This window comes from Centroberyx gerrardi, chromosome 12 (assembly GCF_048128805.1).
Source record: "Centroberyx gerrardi isolate f3 chromosome 12, fCenGer3.hap1.cur.20231027, whole genome shotgun sequence".
Taxonomy (NCBI): domain Eukaryota; kingdom Metazoa; phylum Chordata; class Actinopteri; order Beryciformes; family Berycidae; genus Centroberyx; species Centroberyx gerrardi.
In genome coordinates this window covers 20,077,009-20,091,633 of record NC_136008.1, presented here as the reverse complement: position 1 = coordinate 20,091,633, position 14,625 = coordinate 20,077,009, and the positions used below count along the sequence as shown (strand labels likewise).

General features: G+C 46.0%; 1 protein-coding gene across 1 annotated transcript in view; it reads right to left on the bottom strand.

Moving 5' to 3' along the window:
• Nucleotides 1-14,625, bottom strand: part of LOC139914174 (nuclear factor of activated T-cells, cytoplasmic 1-like) — a 62,098-nt gene that overhangs the window by 7,138 nt on the left and 40,335 nt on the right. Inside the window, exon 9 of the mRNA XM_071902414.2 lies at nt 12,773-13,435. Within this exon, the coding sequence (XP_071758515.1) occupies nt 12,773-13,435 (663 nt within the window). The remainder of the gene's footprint in view (nt 1-12,772; nt 13,436-14,625) is intronic.

Genomic DNA, 14,625 nt, shown 5'->3' with positions numbered 1-14,625 from the left:
GGAGAGAGACAATTGAATTTCCTGGTACATATTACTTTTGTTTCCCCACTATATCAAATCTTCTCTCGGCCTCAGCAGAAACACTTAATGGACAATTTGCTGCCTCCCACGCAAAGCCCGAAACGGCTGGACGGAGAGGCTTGAGCGACGTCACTCATCTTCTGCTGATAACCAGCGGTGTCAAGAGTAAGGAAGGGTCAAAGGTCAGAACACACACATACACATGACAGAGAGAGAGAAAGAAAAAAAAAAGACAGATAGAAAGACTGAAAGAGACCGAAAGAGATGGAGAGATACCAACAAGTATGCAATCATTATTCCCATAGATAAACACAAATGGAAAGAGACAAAGTGTTCCACTAATGCTTCATCGTGATAAAGTGCTTCATAAATTCATCTGAGCCTTGCAGGTAGACAGCATCTAATCCATCCCAGGGCTCCCTTTGGGCCTAATGATGTGATGATATGTACAGACAGCATATTTCATCCCCACGGCTACGCTGATGTGTGAAGCCCCGGGCTTTCCCATGTGGAACCACTCAGTCTCGACGACTGACAGTGGAGATGGAGGAAAAAAAAAAAGTGAAAGAGATAGGGCCGGAGAGCGAGGGTTTGTTTTAAAACGAAGCTGAGTTTACGGTGAGGGTCGAAGCTCAGGTTTTACAACTCTCCTGCAGCAGCTGTGGCACTGTGTAGACACTCCTGTGCCATGGGCCGTGGCCAAACAGCTCCCCACACCGCCAAGGTGAACAATAACACCATGAAATGCCATAAGATTAGAACTAGAGTCATGGAAACAGAGCATAATATGAGAAATAGGAGATGAGAAAGAAAATGAAGGGCGGAAGAGGAAATTGAGAAAGGTAGGATAGAGGAGGCAAGAGAAAAGAGATATGGAGAGGAGAGAGAATCACACTCAAAGGCCATGGAGTAAGGAAAACTCTTCTTGAATGGCAATTCTGCTAACGTAATGTTTTTGGGAAGGTTATTGTATAGAACAGCCAAGAGCGCCCTAAGGGACATGTGTTGTAAATGCACCAAAGTTCAGAAATACACTGCAAAAAATATCTATCTTAACAAGTCATTTAGTCTATTATTGAGTCATAAAATCGTAATTTTCGTAACATCAGTGAAAAAATCTGCCAATGGTGTTAGATTATTTCACTTGTTTCCAATGCAAATCAATTTGTTTCCAGAATTTTGCAGAATCAAGTGTCATTTTCTTGATAGTAGTGCAGTGATCTGCTTTATTCTGACTTGTTTCAAGATATTGACACTCATTTCTAGAAAATACATTGGAAACAAGTGCAGTTGTCTCACCTCACTGGCAGAATTTTTCTCTTGGTTTAAGAAAAACAAGATTTGAAGGCTGAATATGACACTAAATGACTCATTAAGAGGGAAACTGGAGGCGCAAGACCATGCAGAGCATTGTAAAGCCGATTCAGTAGCTTGACAGGGAGCCAGTGAAGGGACGCCAAGAGAGGAGTGATGTGGTCCCTCTTTTCTGGAGAGAGACAGATAAAGACAAAAGATGTGGAGAAGTGAAGAAGGGAGGGTTAACAGTTAAGCGCTTGAGCTCCGATGACATCAAGGAGGGAGTCTTCGAATCTTCAAGGGAAGTTTCCAGACAATGCTGCTGCTTCTAGACCGGAGCCCCTCGCTCATTTGGAGAGAAGAGCTGGAGCGGCCTTGAGAAACGACAGTGACATATCCCTCGCGCTCCATGTGGAGTAAAGCGGAGTCAGTGAGATAAAGTGGAGCTCTTCTCTAATCTCCACCTGTGAGTCTCTGATGTGCCTCACCTTTCAGTGGAGCTACTTTATTGCTCTCTGTAGCCAGATGAATCCGACTGGTTGCCAAACTAAACGACCTGACCCAGGAGATTTTAAGCGTCTACCCAGGCCAGATTAAAATCACTTAGCCGGAGTCAGAGTCAAAGCCGAAAAGCTTCATAGAAACTCACTGATCCAGCCTTGAGAAAAAAAAAAAATTTAAACAGCAGCCCCCCAAATTAGAACAGCAAATCTAAAGACAACAGCTTTTAGTGAAAGCCCCGCCACTGATGTGCTTATTTTGGCCCCAGCAGTACATAACCTTTCTCTTTGATCTTGCATGGTGTGCTGCGCCTCTCCCTATCTCGCCTCTCTCTCTCTTTGTGAGCCCGCCACCTCCTCCTCCTCTCATTTCCTCCCGGGCCCAGGAGGCCGCGGGTGTGATCGCTCGAGGCCGGTCTCCAGGGAGGATGAGGGGGAGGTGTTTACATGGTTAGGGCTGCTCTCCCGTGCCCTCATCGCCCATTTCTCTGAAATGAAGTCACTTTTCACTGTACAGCCCTCTCACTCTGCAACAGATTAAATTACCTTTGAGAAAGATTTAAAGTAAAAATAAGTAATAGAGTGGTAAGAATTCTTAGATGAATAAATGTCTGTTTTGCTACTCTATTGCCAACTGATATAACACAATAGTGATTCAACCTATCGTTCATGAAAGCTTTTCCATTTGCTGTTCTGAACACCCGGTGCCTGGAAGGTCTTTCCTGGGAAAAATCCTCTGGTACAAAGGAAGTGATGCGTTTTATGTTTCTAGTTTGTTTAGAATAAATAGAAGAAGAACTGGGTAGTTAGCATGAGCAGTGATAGCCACCATGGCTGAACAGACAAAGAAAAAATCGCCACCTACAGAAACTCAAACTTCATCAACAGAAATTCAACGATCTCTGGGAAGTGCAGAGCGAAAACACCACAGCAGTGAGCGCTTAGCACCAAAGATGTCACCAAAAAAAAAATACACAAGAAATCTCGCGGATTACAACTTTAACCAAGAGTATAAACTGTCTTTTCTCATGTAATAAGCCCAACAATCACACCGTTTATCAAAAGTAAACATTAAAGTATGGAGCTGAAGATCTTCTGTCATAAAGTGCGTATAGATGACTCCAGATTGTGAGAAATCAAGAGCTCAGTTTCAAACAACAACTAGTGAGGCATAACCAAGTCAAAGCAAACAGCAAAGCCTGAAAATGCACCAAACTGACTGAAACACACACACGTCTGTGTGATTGAGATATGAAAGGAGACAGATTAAAACTCTTTGTATGCCTCATTACCAGTGGGTTTATGGTAAAATAACTCAGCCATCTGATAAACTCGCTGTGATTGATTCAGAATTAGAAACGTATGCTCCGACAGAGGCTGATGCAGACGGCTAGAGATTTCGCTGGGTTTGAAAATGGCACACAGCAAAAAATATGAGCATATTGAAACAATCATACTTCAGTAGATTATGGCCGTCTGAGTGAGAATTTGGCTGTGCACCTGCATATAATACGATTTATAACATCAGCATTTGTATTCTGCTTCTTTAAATCACCTGTTCCCTGTCAGTCGTAATGTGGGATTTCAGAATCTTATTTTTTTAAATATATTTATATATAGAGAAACTGTGTTCTCCTTGTCCAAAAAGGCTTACCTCAGTGCGAGTTTTATTGGTCACTATCCATCACAGACAGACGGCTTAGAGAGGCACCTTGCTGTTCTAAGTGTGTGTGCATGTCTGCTTGTGTGTGTGTGTGTGTGTGTGTGTGTATCTGCACATCATGGCCTTTGGTTAAACTGTCTGTTTTCCCAACCATAAAAAGGTATTAGCTCTGCTCATTGTTCTCTGCCATTTTTTTTTCAACTTAAAGCATGACAAAGTAGCAGAACTACCTTGAACTTTGCAATACAATCCTCTTGCTCGAGTGCTCCAAATGCCAACGACGTTATTCTCTCATAGGCTGTTTTACTGCTTTGGATAGCATGCTCTGATAGCACGGTCTGATAGTCCAAACATTACAGTAGACTGTAAGTCTTCGACTGATCCAGCATCTCGATGAGCAGGGGGAGCGGCCTACCGTACAGGATCAGCCTCTTGGACAGAAAGCTCTTGCAGGCTTCATCGTAAAGTCACAGCAATGGCGCTGAATACTATTCTGAAGGTAACTAAATCTTAAAAAGCTCCTGCTGTGCAGAAAAACTCGGCCTCTGTCTTCCAACATTCCTGCTGAGCTCTAGCGATCTGAGAGCAGCTACGACTTTGTACTAAAGCCGAGTGTGATCTGATTAACACTCAGTCTGCTGACCCCGAGAGCCGCCCTACAACTTTAAATCATCAATGCCAGTGGGGATTCACAGACACCGAGGAGGAGGTCACCTGAGGGCACATCGTGGACTTATTCACCTGGACGAGCCTGGAGGCAGGAGGGAGGCTATCTTGGCAAATCCTCCACTTCCCTCCTCTCCAACACCCGTCGACCCCTCTTTGATTTTCATAGAATACAGACAAACTTTCATCCATCTGGAGGCTGTAACGTATCCATCCAGAAACCCAGACTATCTCCAAATCTAAAGGGAAGACATGGCTACTCTTCCAGAGACAGAGAAGCAGAGAGAGAGAGAGACCTTTGCTGTCAACTGTAAATCATAGAATCATACTTTCACCTGCTTTTGTCCACCCTGTTTCATCTCTTGCAGATTTAATAGTAGCTGGGGCTTGGGGGGGAACTTGAATACCTTAACAGAAACAGGAGCCTGCTTTTTTACTCTACGATGCAGTAAATCTCACTGATCAAATTAAAATGTACGTGACATTTTCATTCACACAGAGCGTTTATGACCTGAGCGTTCAAACTCAAGGTATGCGCTGGCAGATTCGACATGGGTGATTTACTGTATAAGCAGAAAGAAACCTCTGAATTGTCTTGCCTACTAGCACTAGAAAGACCGATGGACTTTAGGGGTCTAAGAGCAGGCCAACAAGTTGTCAAATGAAGGGCATAAATATAATTATAAATGCTATTCCCTTGCATGATTTTGAAAAAACAACAGAAAGTGGGTCATTTTGAAAGGTGAGATAGTTCCATGATACAATTCAAAACACCAGTCAATTGATGGCAGCTTGGCCTTTCCAGTGCTAAAGAATTGCATTTTGGGGATTGTGCATCATTTTAGCCTTTCATCATTTCATTTCTCAATGCCAATGGCTTGCTGCGATGCTGAGGGTGAAAGGATTTCCCTGTTTGAGAGTTGAGCTGTTTTTAAGAGTACAATCTGGAGAGTCGGGGGGACCAGTTGAAATTTATAGCCACCATGGGTCATATGCCAGCAGTAGGACACTTACAGTTCAGTGGTTATGATCATTCACTCCCCTGAAAGGAAAACCATTCACCCACTGCTCGGTAAGTCTCTGCACTGCGAGCGATCACTCGGGGGAGAGGAAAAAAACTTGATCTTTAACTTTCACAGTGTTTTCCTTTCTTTGACTTTTAGTGTTTTGGTTTTAACAGCTTTAGCTCAGAAAGAAGCACGTAGTGTCTGTGTGTGAAGAACAGGGGCACTGGGAGAAACTGCCAGGGAAAATCACCAAAGATTGCACGCTACTTTCTTCCACCTCAGATTTTCCCCTCTTTCTCTTAGTCTGTCTGTCTGTGTCTGCCTTTCCTTTATTTCTATGGTTGACCTGCTTCTTCTCATGCTCGGTGAATATTCCTGGATCTAAGGACATGTTGGGAATCTCCTGACCCCAAAATCTCTTCCTAATTCATCTCATGCCTTCTAGCTGGCCTATAGCCTAACAAAATAGCTACTACTCTAAAATAAAGAATAAAGAACTAATTGAATCTCAGATCCCAGTTAAATTAAATCCACATGATTAGGGAAAAATATAGAGGGATTGATTGAGAATGGCATGTTTATCATTTTTACAACTGCTCTTTATGTTTAAATGTCTGTGTGGAGAATGATTTGTGTAAAGGGCTGCCGCATTGAAACAGGGGACAATGTGCATTTGGTTTATAGTCTTGTGACAGATGCTACTGCGACTCTCACTATTTGGAACTCTATATCCATATTTCACTCTCTCTTATACTCTCTGTCTTTATGCCCCCTCCTCTCTCTCTTTAGTCCCCCCACCCGCACCCAACCCACACACACCTCTCCCTCCTGAGCTATCTGCGCATGGAGGAGACTGCCAAGAGTTGCAAACCCCACGGCTTTCCCCATCCCTCCCGACTGGAGCAGACTTCTCTGTTGACATCCGTCGCTACAGGATACTATTTCACTGAGCTAACAAATTTCAGATGGGGAGCTGTTATTAAATGGTCTGGGATGGAGACCTGCTTCTGTTTACTGATGCCACAGGTATTTACATCCCCTAAACACTGACCAAAAGCACTACAACTGCTTTTGGGGGAGTGTGTGCGAAGTCTGTAAGTGCGGTTATTACATTGCATGGAGGATAGAGTCCTTCAAACGGGTTCAAACCTCTGTGACAGAAAGCCTCCGCCCTGCCAAAGTGTCCTGAAGCTGAAACCCTACCAGCTCCAGAGGTGCTGTTCTGTAGCTGAGCCTGACCTCTGACCTCACTGTAGATGGGACAACTTGTGTGTGTGCTTGCGTGTTTTCCTTGTACTCAGTTCTTTTTATGCCGGCAGGAAATATCCCAGATGTACAGTTAGCAAATTTTCATGCCAATAAGTAAAGAGAATGGATCGGAGAAGGCTGAAATCATATGTTATATGCTGTAGCTTCGCCAGGACACAGATAAACTCTTCAGGGCTCGTTGGGGGGAATGAGACTCAGTCAAACTGAGCGGAGTCATCAGTGATCATCCTGCCGGAGCAGTCGACCGCATTCACATCAGTCACATTAGGAGTCAGTAATGAGTGTGTCTGGAGCGAGGTGGTAGCTCCATGATCACAGATACACAGGAGGATCCCGGCCAAGCCACAGGCCCTCTCTGGGTCTTGACCCGCTGTGATCGGCGTGGCTTGGTGGCTTTTCAACGCGTGTTTCCTAAACCTCAGAATGTGAGCCACAGAAACCGAGCCTTTAAACGGCTGCGTCAGGAAAAACTACATGGGATACATGACACATGATGAACCAGAGGAATATAAATTCCATGAAGGGACTCAAATATATCAGGATAAGCAAGTGTGTGTGCGCACACATTCCCCATGGATTTACTCTTCTATACTTCACTATGAAGACCTTTCTGCTATTGATAAAGCAGATCATTGCCAACTGTACCTACTCACCCTTATACACAGCTTGGAATAATCAGAGAAAATTAGACATTCATTCTCACAGTAGCAAATCTGCTTCATGCATTTCTGACATTTGAGCGTCCTTTCAAAAACACAAAACCCATTTAAAATGAAATCTAACTCTCCCATCTAAATGCGTGCGTGTATCAGAATTCAGACACAAAAGAAACCCAATTTGTTTAGATAATTTAGCTGCAGTTTCGCAGCAGACACATTCTTTCTCAGTGACTGTGGATATTATGACGGAGCGACTGAAACCAGACCAGGTCCTCTGGCTCTGCTGCCAGGGTTTCGGGGTGCGCGCGCGCGCACACACACACATACACACACACACGCACGCACGAAAGCCAGAATACTGTGGTAATGAATGGATTGAATTCTTACAGATTCATCTTGCTGCACTTATCAAAACTAATAATATTCCCAATGGTTTTACAAAGGGCTAAAAATCAAAGCGTTAATACTGTGACCCCATTGCCATTGTCATATGTATCCACTTAGATCCAATTATTTGCTAAACTGCGAGCAATCTTGGACAATACAGCCTATAATTGAGTGGGTTTCATAATATGTGTTGAAAAAAGCTGATCACAACCAGGAATCTAAAGGCTCTTATGTCTGGCCAATGGGACAGAGATAAAAGCGATGTAAGAGGAAACAGAGGGTGCTAAGGTAATCCAGAGGACTTCCACTCAACTGCAAAGGTATCCCTCTTCTATTGCGAAGACGCCATGGTATGTGGCTCTCTGGGTTCCATTAATTCCATTGTAACTTCCATATATCAGTCAAATCTACTTCCTATACTTTTCGTTACAAACTGACTTGAAGTGCACTGATATTTTTTTTTTTTGCTGACCCAGTACAATAGTGACCTCATTTTTTTGGAGTGCGTGCCTCTACTGGCTACAACTATTTTCTTCACGTTGACAATTTTGGCCATGCCACTCTTTTCCACTGTTATACTATTATAATTTACAAACTTTTTAAGGTCAGTTGGCACCCTCCCATTTAATTTTATAATCACATTAATGGATAAATAGCATACAGTACCATATACCACTACTTTGTATAGAAGTTCATATATATCACTGACCTACTCACACAGCTGCTGGGTGAGGTTGTGATGGTAATAGCTAGTGAGAGACATAGCTGCTTAAATTACAGAGTGAAAAGAGTGGTTTTCGATCCCAATGAGAAGAATTTGAATTGAAAATACTGGTGTTTCTCTTGGTGATCCCAAAAGTGTAGTTGTCCAACCATCGCCTAGGCTGTCAATGACTCTCCAAGGCCAATCTTAGCGTATGGCTACATATTAATTTTTCCTATGACTATAAAACTTCTCCAGAAAGGCCAAAGTTTTTGTTTTATACCTCACCATTTCAAGGACTGCCAGGAAAACAAGATTCCTAATATGAGAAGGCAGCAATAACAACAATAGTAAAAAATCCACATCCTCTTTTTAGTCATTAATAATAAAAAAGCCATCACCCTTCCTCTTGTACCTGTCAATATCGCTACATCTAGGAGGAGACTCTGTTCTTGGCATTGCACTTAACCAAAAGACAGCCATTCCCTCTGTCTACTATTAGCCGAAGCTCGACCCGCTCCCAAAAGGCCAGAGGGTCAGAGGTGGAGTGTTGTGAAAGCACAGGCTCCAACACTATGAACCATCAGCGGGTCTTATAGTACCTCCATATCTCACTGCCTCTACTAACTAAAACAGAGACACATGCATACACATACATGCTGTCCAAACATACAGGAGCTGCTCTGCTTTAGTGAGTCCCATTAGACACTTCAACCTCCACTTTAATGACCCCCCTCCCCTTCCCCCAACAGCTCCTCTCTCTCTCTTCTGCCCCCCCCCCCCCCAGAGCCAGCCTCGCGGCACACTCCAATGTAAGCGACTCAGCATGTTTTCAGAGCGGTGCGGACGCGCTCTCAATCATCATTAGGGGTTTTGCGGAGTCCTGGGGTCTGGGCATGTTGCCAGGATGTGTAAAAGTTTCCATGAGGAAAGCCTTGAGTTGCCTTCAGAAGCAACAATGGTGGACGGAGATCCTCAGAAACGTTAGAATGCCTTCTTGTTGCAGGAGGGGGGGGGGGGGGAGGAAAGGAGGAGCGACAACAATTCTGTTTTCAGTTTGAGAAAACAAGGCGGCTAGCGTTTCAAATGCACAAACCTTGAGTTGAGGAGGAAACAATCACGAGGAAAACTTGCCCTGTAACGTGAGGCAATCAGAGTACATATGTCAAATGTCAGAAATCGGCAGAGCCCGCTTGGCACTCAGTGTTTTTCTTATTTTGGTGAATAAGGGCCCTCTGTTTTCCAGAGAGCCAGCTGGTAGAAATCTGGCCCTCTGATTAGCGCTAGTTCCTTCGCTGTGCGCTGCGTTCAGCTGCACTTCATGATATCACCCATCGCAGCAGCAGCTAATGAGAGAGGACACACAGCAGCAGCCTCATAGGACCAAACGCCTAGCCCAGCCAGCACATTGCTCCTGCTCCATACAAACACATACACACACATTACATCCATACGCACACACACACATCCACACAAAAACCTCCATAAACACCCAGCATAGTGGTGCAAGTGAAGGGCTTGTAGCGAGAAATGTGGGCCAAATTTTCCAAAATCGTCTGTTTAAACAAGACCAAGTATCAGATCAAAAGCATATGTACATGTGTATGTGGGTGTGTATGTAGATGCACACACATGCACACATGCGTGTCAGTGTATGTGCGAGACAAGGGGGGGGGGGGGGGGGGGGGTATGATGTCACCACAACTGCTCCTAAGGACGTGTGACAGAGAGTGCCGTCATTGCAGCGTTGTTTTTATGGGTTAATTAGAAAGGCTAACAAGGCAAACGTAAATCCCGAGCTCCTCGTTTTTCATAAGTTCTATTGTTATTTTTATTGATGTCATTTGACTGGCACTGTGCTCAAAGCCTTGTGCCTTGTAAATCGTGCTGGATTAGAGATAGTGGGCTGTGAGTAAGTACAAAATGTCTGGAGAAACTTCTGTTTTATGTGAGCCGCACCGCACACTGCTCATGACCATGAGTCAAACAATGGCAATGCTGAGTCTTCTAGCAGAGTAGGGTGTTTTATCCTCTTCAATAGTACATCTTGCTTGCATTCCCAACAAACCAACATGACATTGCATGAAGACGGCTGGTTCGCCACAGAGCCTACATCTAACTGCAGACCCTACCATGGCCAAATGATCATTCATCAATCGGAGTACTAAATCAGCTACTGGGTCTTTCCCACGTAGCTTCAGGGCCGACCGCAGAAACATCGCCTCATGTCTCTCACTTACTGTAGTTAGAAAGTTTCTATCACAGCAGAGGGAAGAGTGGAGTTTTTTACAGATTACAAAGGAGACTGTGTAAGGCAGTCAGGGGGGTTTGCATCCCGGACTCCCTCCATGCTAACGGAGCTCCTCGCGGTACAGTAGCTCACCGTTGATAAGTTGAGTGATTTCTCAGGGGCTGCGTAAAGTCTGGGGCTGGCCAGAGAGACACATTTCCTCTGGCTGATGAGAGCCGGAGGCCTCAGCGTTTGAGCGTGGGAGGCGCTCCGCTCTGGGGGAAGCTCAAGTGTGCTCCCGCAGACTCCAAATCACCGGCCCCCGATTGCCGGGGAGGAACGCTACTCTACACGGCTGGCGTTAAATCACTGCTGCTGCGGTGAGGTCATCCGCTCGTCTTCCCTCTCTAATGGAGCGCTCAGCTTGCTAACATACGGTGGTAATGCATGTGGATGGGGAGCGGGACGCCCTGTGAGCTGCCTTCCGATCTTATTTATTTTAGCTTAGGGCTCATTTGAGGGGTTCGGGATGGGGCCGGGCCCGGGAGCAGCAGATGCCTTTGGAGTATGCTGTTACCACCGCACACTTACCAGGAGTCCAGGAGCTCACCACAGATGCTTACGCAGACATTAGGTGATGCAAAATGGCAGCACATTGAGGGGCTGCCTCACTGTCCTTGGTCAATCAATACACATTCCTGCGCGTCCCTAATGCAACTGTAATCACTGGCTGAATACATTTGGCCACCGCGCCGGAGAGCGATTGACCCTGCTAAAGTGACAGTGAATGGAGCAGTGGGGAAGAGAAACAAGGTTACTTGATTTCACCTTAGCACTGCTGTGGACATTTGGAATATCTTCATACTGTGCCATATTACAGTGTAAAAGGACCCTTTAACAACCCTATTACAAAATGCAAAATAAAGCTTGAGTTTCAGGCTAATTCAATTAAAGCTGAATTCAAGGCTCCTTTGCCTGCCATAACTATTGAAAACTTTGAGAAAGAATTACACATACGCATGACAATGCCGCTGCAAATCTCATTTCCAGACGACACCACGCCACTATTCTCTTATTTCACTGTAGCACCTCAACCAGAAAAGAAAATGGAATAGAGAAGAAAAGAAACGTTGGAAATTATTTTATAAAGCTGATAACAGACAGACATCCTCCCCTGTCTCTGTATTGTCTGTTTATGAGGTGAGGACTAATGGGGCTCATCAGGACTGACAGATATGCTGACAACTGCATTTCAACTCAATTATAGCTCCACAGCAAAACTCCCCTGGTCCCCTCATGCCTATCACCCCTGTACTCCCTAAGCTGTTGAGTGAGGCTAAGTGCGCACACACACACACACACACACACACACACACACACGCACACACACACACATACACACACACACACACATACTATTTCTGTTTACTGAACAAAAGGTGCACAGGAAGAGTGATATTCCTGAGTTCAGTGTAGAGTTATCCGCCCCTCCCTCCCCCTGTTTGGATGCATGGGGACTTTATCACTTTAAACTGGCAGGATGCCATTTATGCGTTCCATGAATACACATCATAACAACAAGTGAGGCCTCCGTTGGCACCGTGATAACAGGTTAGTGACCCGAGACAGAGCGCTAATTATGATGAGAGGTGGACACGGGAGGCAATAAAGTGTGGGTGCATCAACCCTATGCTCCCTTGGGTGTGACTGGACTCATTTCCAGAGGGGGGCCGGTGACCCCCCAGTCTCCCCTGATGACGACAGCCGCATGGTGGAGGCTCCACGGGGAAAACACGGGAAAACAAAGCCTCTGCCTTCTGCCTCCCAGCATCCCTCCCAGAAAGATGGGGGAAAAAATGGCTTGGTTCAGGAAACCCCTACCCATTGTTTTGCTTCCTTCATTAGTCCTTGTGTCAACAGTTTGGTTCGGTACGCGTGTGCCACTGTTTTTGTTCTGCTGCACCCCGACTGACCTCAGTGCTCTGATGTTTTGACAGATTGTTTCAAAATCCCATCAAGTTTTAAAGTAAAGCTGCTACTTGGACAACATAAGCCGGACCGCACGTTACAGCAAAAGCAAATAAATCTGCCGGGGTCTAAAATTAAACAAATCTGACGTAAATCTGCTGCCAGAATTTCATCAGGAAATAGTGAGAGGTGCAGCAGGGCGCGGTTATGTGTGGTGGCATGCAGATAAGCAAAAGGTGTTAAATAAATGCAACGTGCTGCGTAAACGGAACATTTTGACGTGGACAGAGAGCTCATAAAGAGAGGTTTTCATAAAGAAAAACAACATGCTTCTGATTATTCAAATTATGAGCTAATGGAAAAGTCCAGACAGTTCAGATACGCCTTGTTTCTGGTGACTCACCATCATCCAGGTACATCTGGTCCAGTTCCTGGGGCTCCTGTTTGACGGTGATGGCCATGGAGGGGGGGCTGGCGTCCTCCGGCAGCAGGCTGGGGGAGCCCCCTCTGGCCTGGGCCGAGCCGGCCGCCTGAGCCTGAGTGGGGCTGTAGGCCTGGACGAACGGGCTCTCCGCCGCCCCGCCCGGAGTGGAGGGGTGGGACACCGGGGAGGACGAGGGGCTGCTGTTGGCATAGATGGAGTGGTAGCCGTGGGGTCCCGGGCTGTTGAGATGGTTGGGGCTGCCCTGGGAATGGAGCATCCCCAGGGAAGAGCCGTGGTCCGGGGAGGCCGGGTGGGCGAGGTTCGGGCGGCCGGGGGTCTCCTGGATGGTGGGCACCATGGGGCCCGGCGGCGCCGCGTGGGTGGGGCTGTTGGAGAGGCACTTGCTATATGCCACGGGGGACAGGTCATGCAGCGTGGGGCTGGAGCTGGGGGAGGAGGCGGGCATGGCGGCGTGGCGAGGCGGGCAGGGAGGGTAGCCTCCGACCAGGCAGGCATCAGGATCGCCTACAGGCATGATGGGAGTGAGCCTGGGCTGGCTGTAGTAGGGCTTAGAATGCATGGGCAGCCCAGGGGTCCCCAGAGAGTCATACTCATCATTGGGCTCTGTCTTTATTATCGGCACTGGGGAAAAAAAAAAAGAAAAAAAAAAAAAAGAAACAGAGAGACAAAAAAAAAAGTAGAGAGAAAGGAAGAGATATTAGAAACGTGCAGGAGATCCACGTGGCTCGATGAGTACGTGAGCAAGGGTGAGTAAAGGAGTTGGTGAGCAGGCACGATTGTGGCTAGGATACCCTCCTTAATCCAAACAAACAACCACCAGCGAATATGGGCTCAGTGTCAATTTGGCTGAGCCCTCCAACACAGCAGCAGCCCCCCCCCCACCCCCCCCCCCCTTCTTTTACCACACTATGAAAAAAAGCAAAAGAATAGAGGGGGGAAAGAAAAATGGATGAGTCATCAGTGTGGAAAGCCACAGCTGGCTCTAATAATGAAAAAGACCTATTTTCTTTGGACTCTCCTCCAGCTCTGATATCCCATAAAAGACTACTTTAAAGCAGTGGGCTGCTGCTGCTGTTGCTGCTGCTGTTCCTCTAGGAGCCTGGGACCCCTAGGCTTCCTCCGCACTTTAAGAGTAATTGTTGCTCTCTGGACCAAAAGAGAGCGAGAGAGAGAGAAAGAGAAAGAAAAGAGATGATTTGATTTTGATTAGGCCGCCTGAGCTCCTTAAGAGGCTGTATAGCTACGCCTGTGGTTTCAGGAGCTCCGGGCCTCAACTAATGCAGGAGAGTGCAATGACCCCACTTGATCACCCTGCCTCCTGTCTTCCAACTCCCAGTCCATTTAGAGGTGGTCTGCGCCGTTTCCTGATTAGCTCGGATTGACAGTCATCACGTGCTTCCTGTCCGTCATCAAGAACAGTTTTTGAAAACAAGGGAGATTTTCTATTAATTGAAATTTTAAACGTATTCACCACTCAATCCCTAGCGTTCACAGACATGGGTATAAGCCTGGGGGGAAAGAGGGAGAGAAATCCACTTTAAAAAATCTCACTGGCGAGTTATTGTATGAGTACACATGCTCCGACTGTGCCAGGACACCGCTAATAGGGCAGTGTTAAGATACCCAGATGGATAGCAAAGGCTTCTGAGTCACAATGGACACACTGTTTCTATTTCGGCACATTGTTAAAACGTGTTAATGGGTGTGGTGAGTGTTTGATGCCAACCATAAGTGTTTTTGGCTAAATTTGCTCCAATTGACATTTACTCATAGGCCTACAGATGTCGATATGAATAAGATGTTTGTCTGAA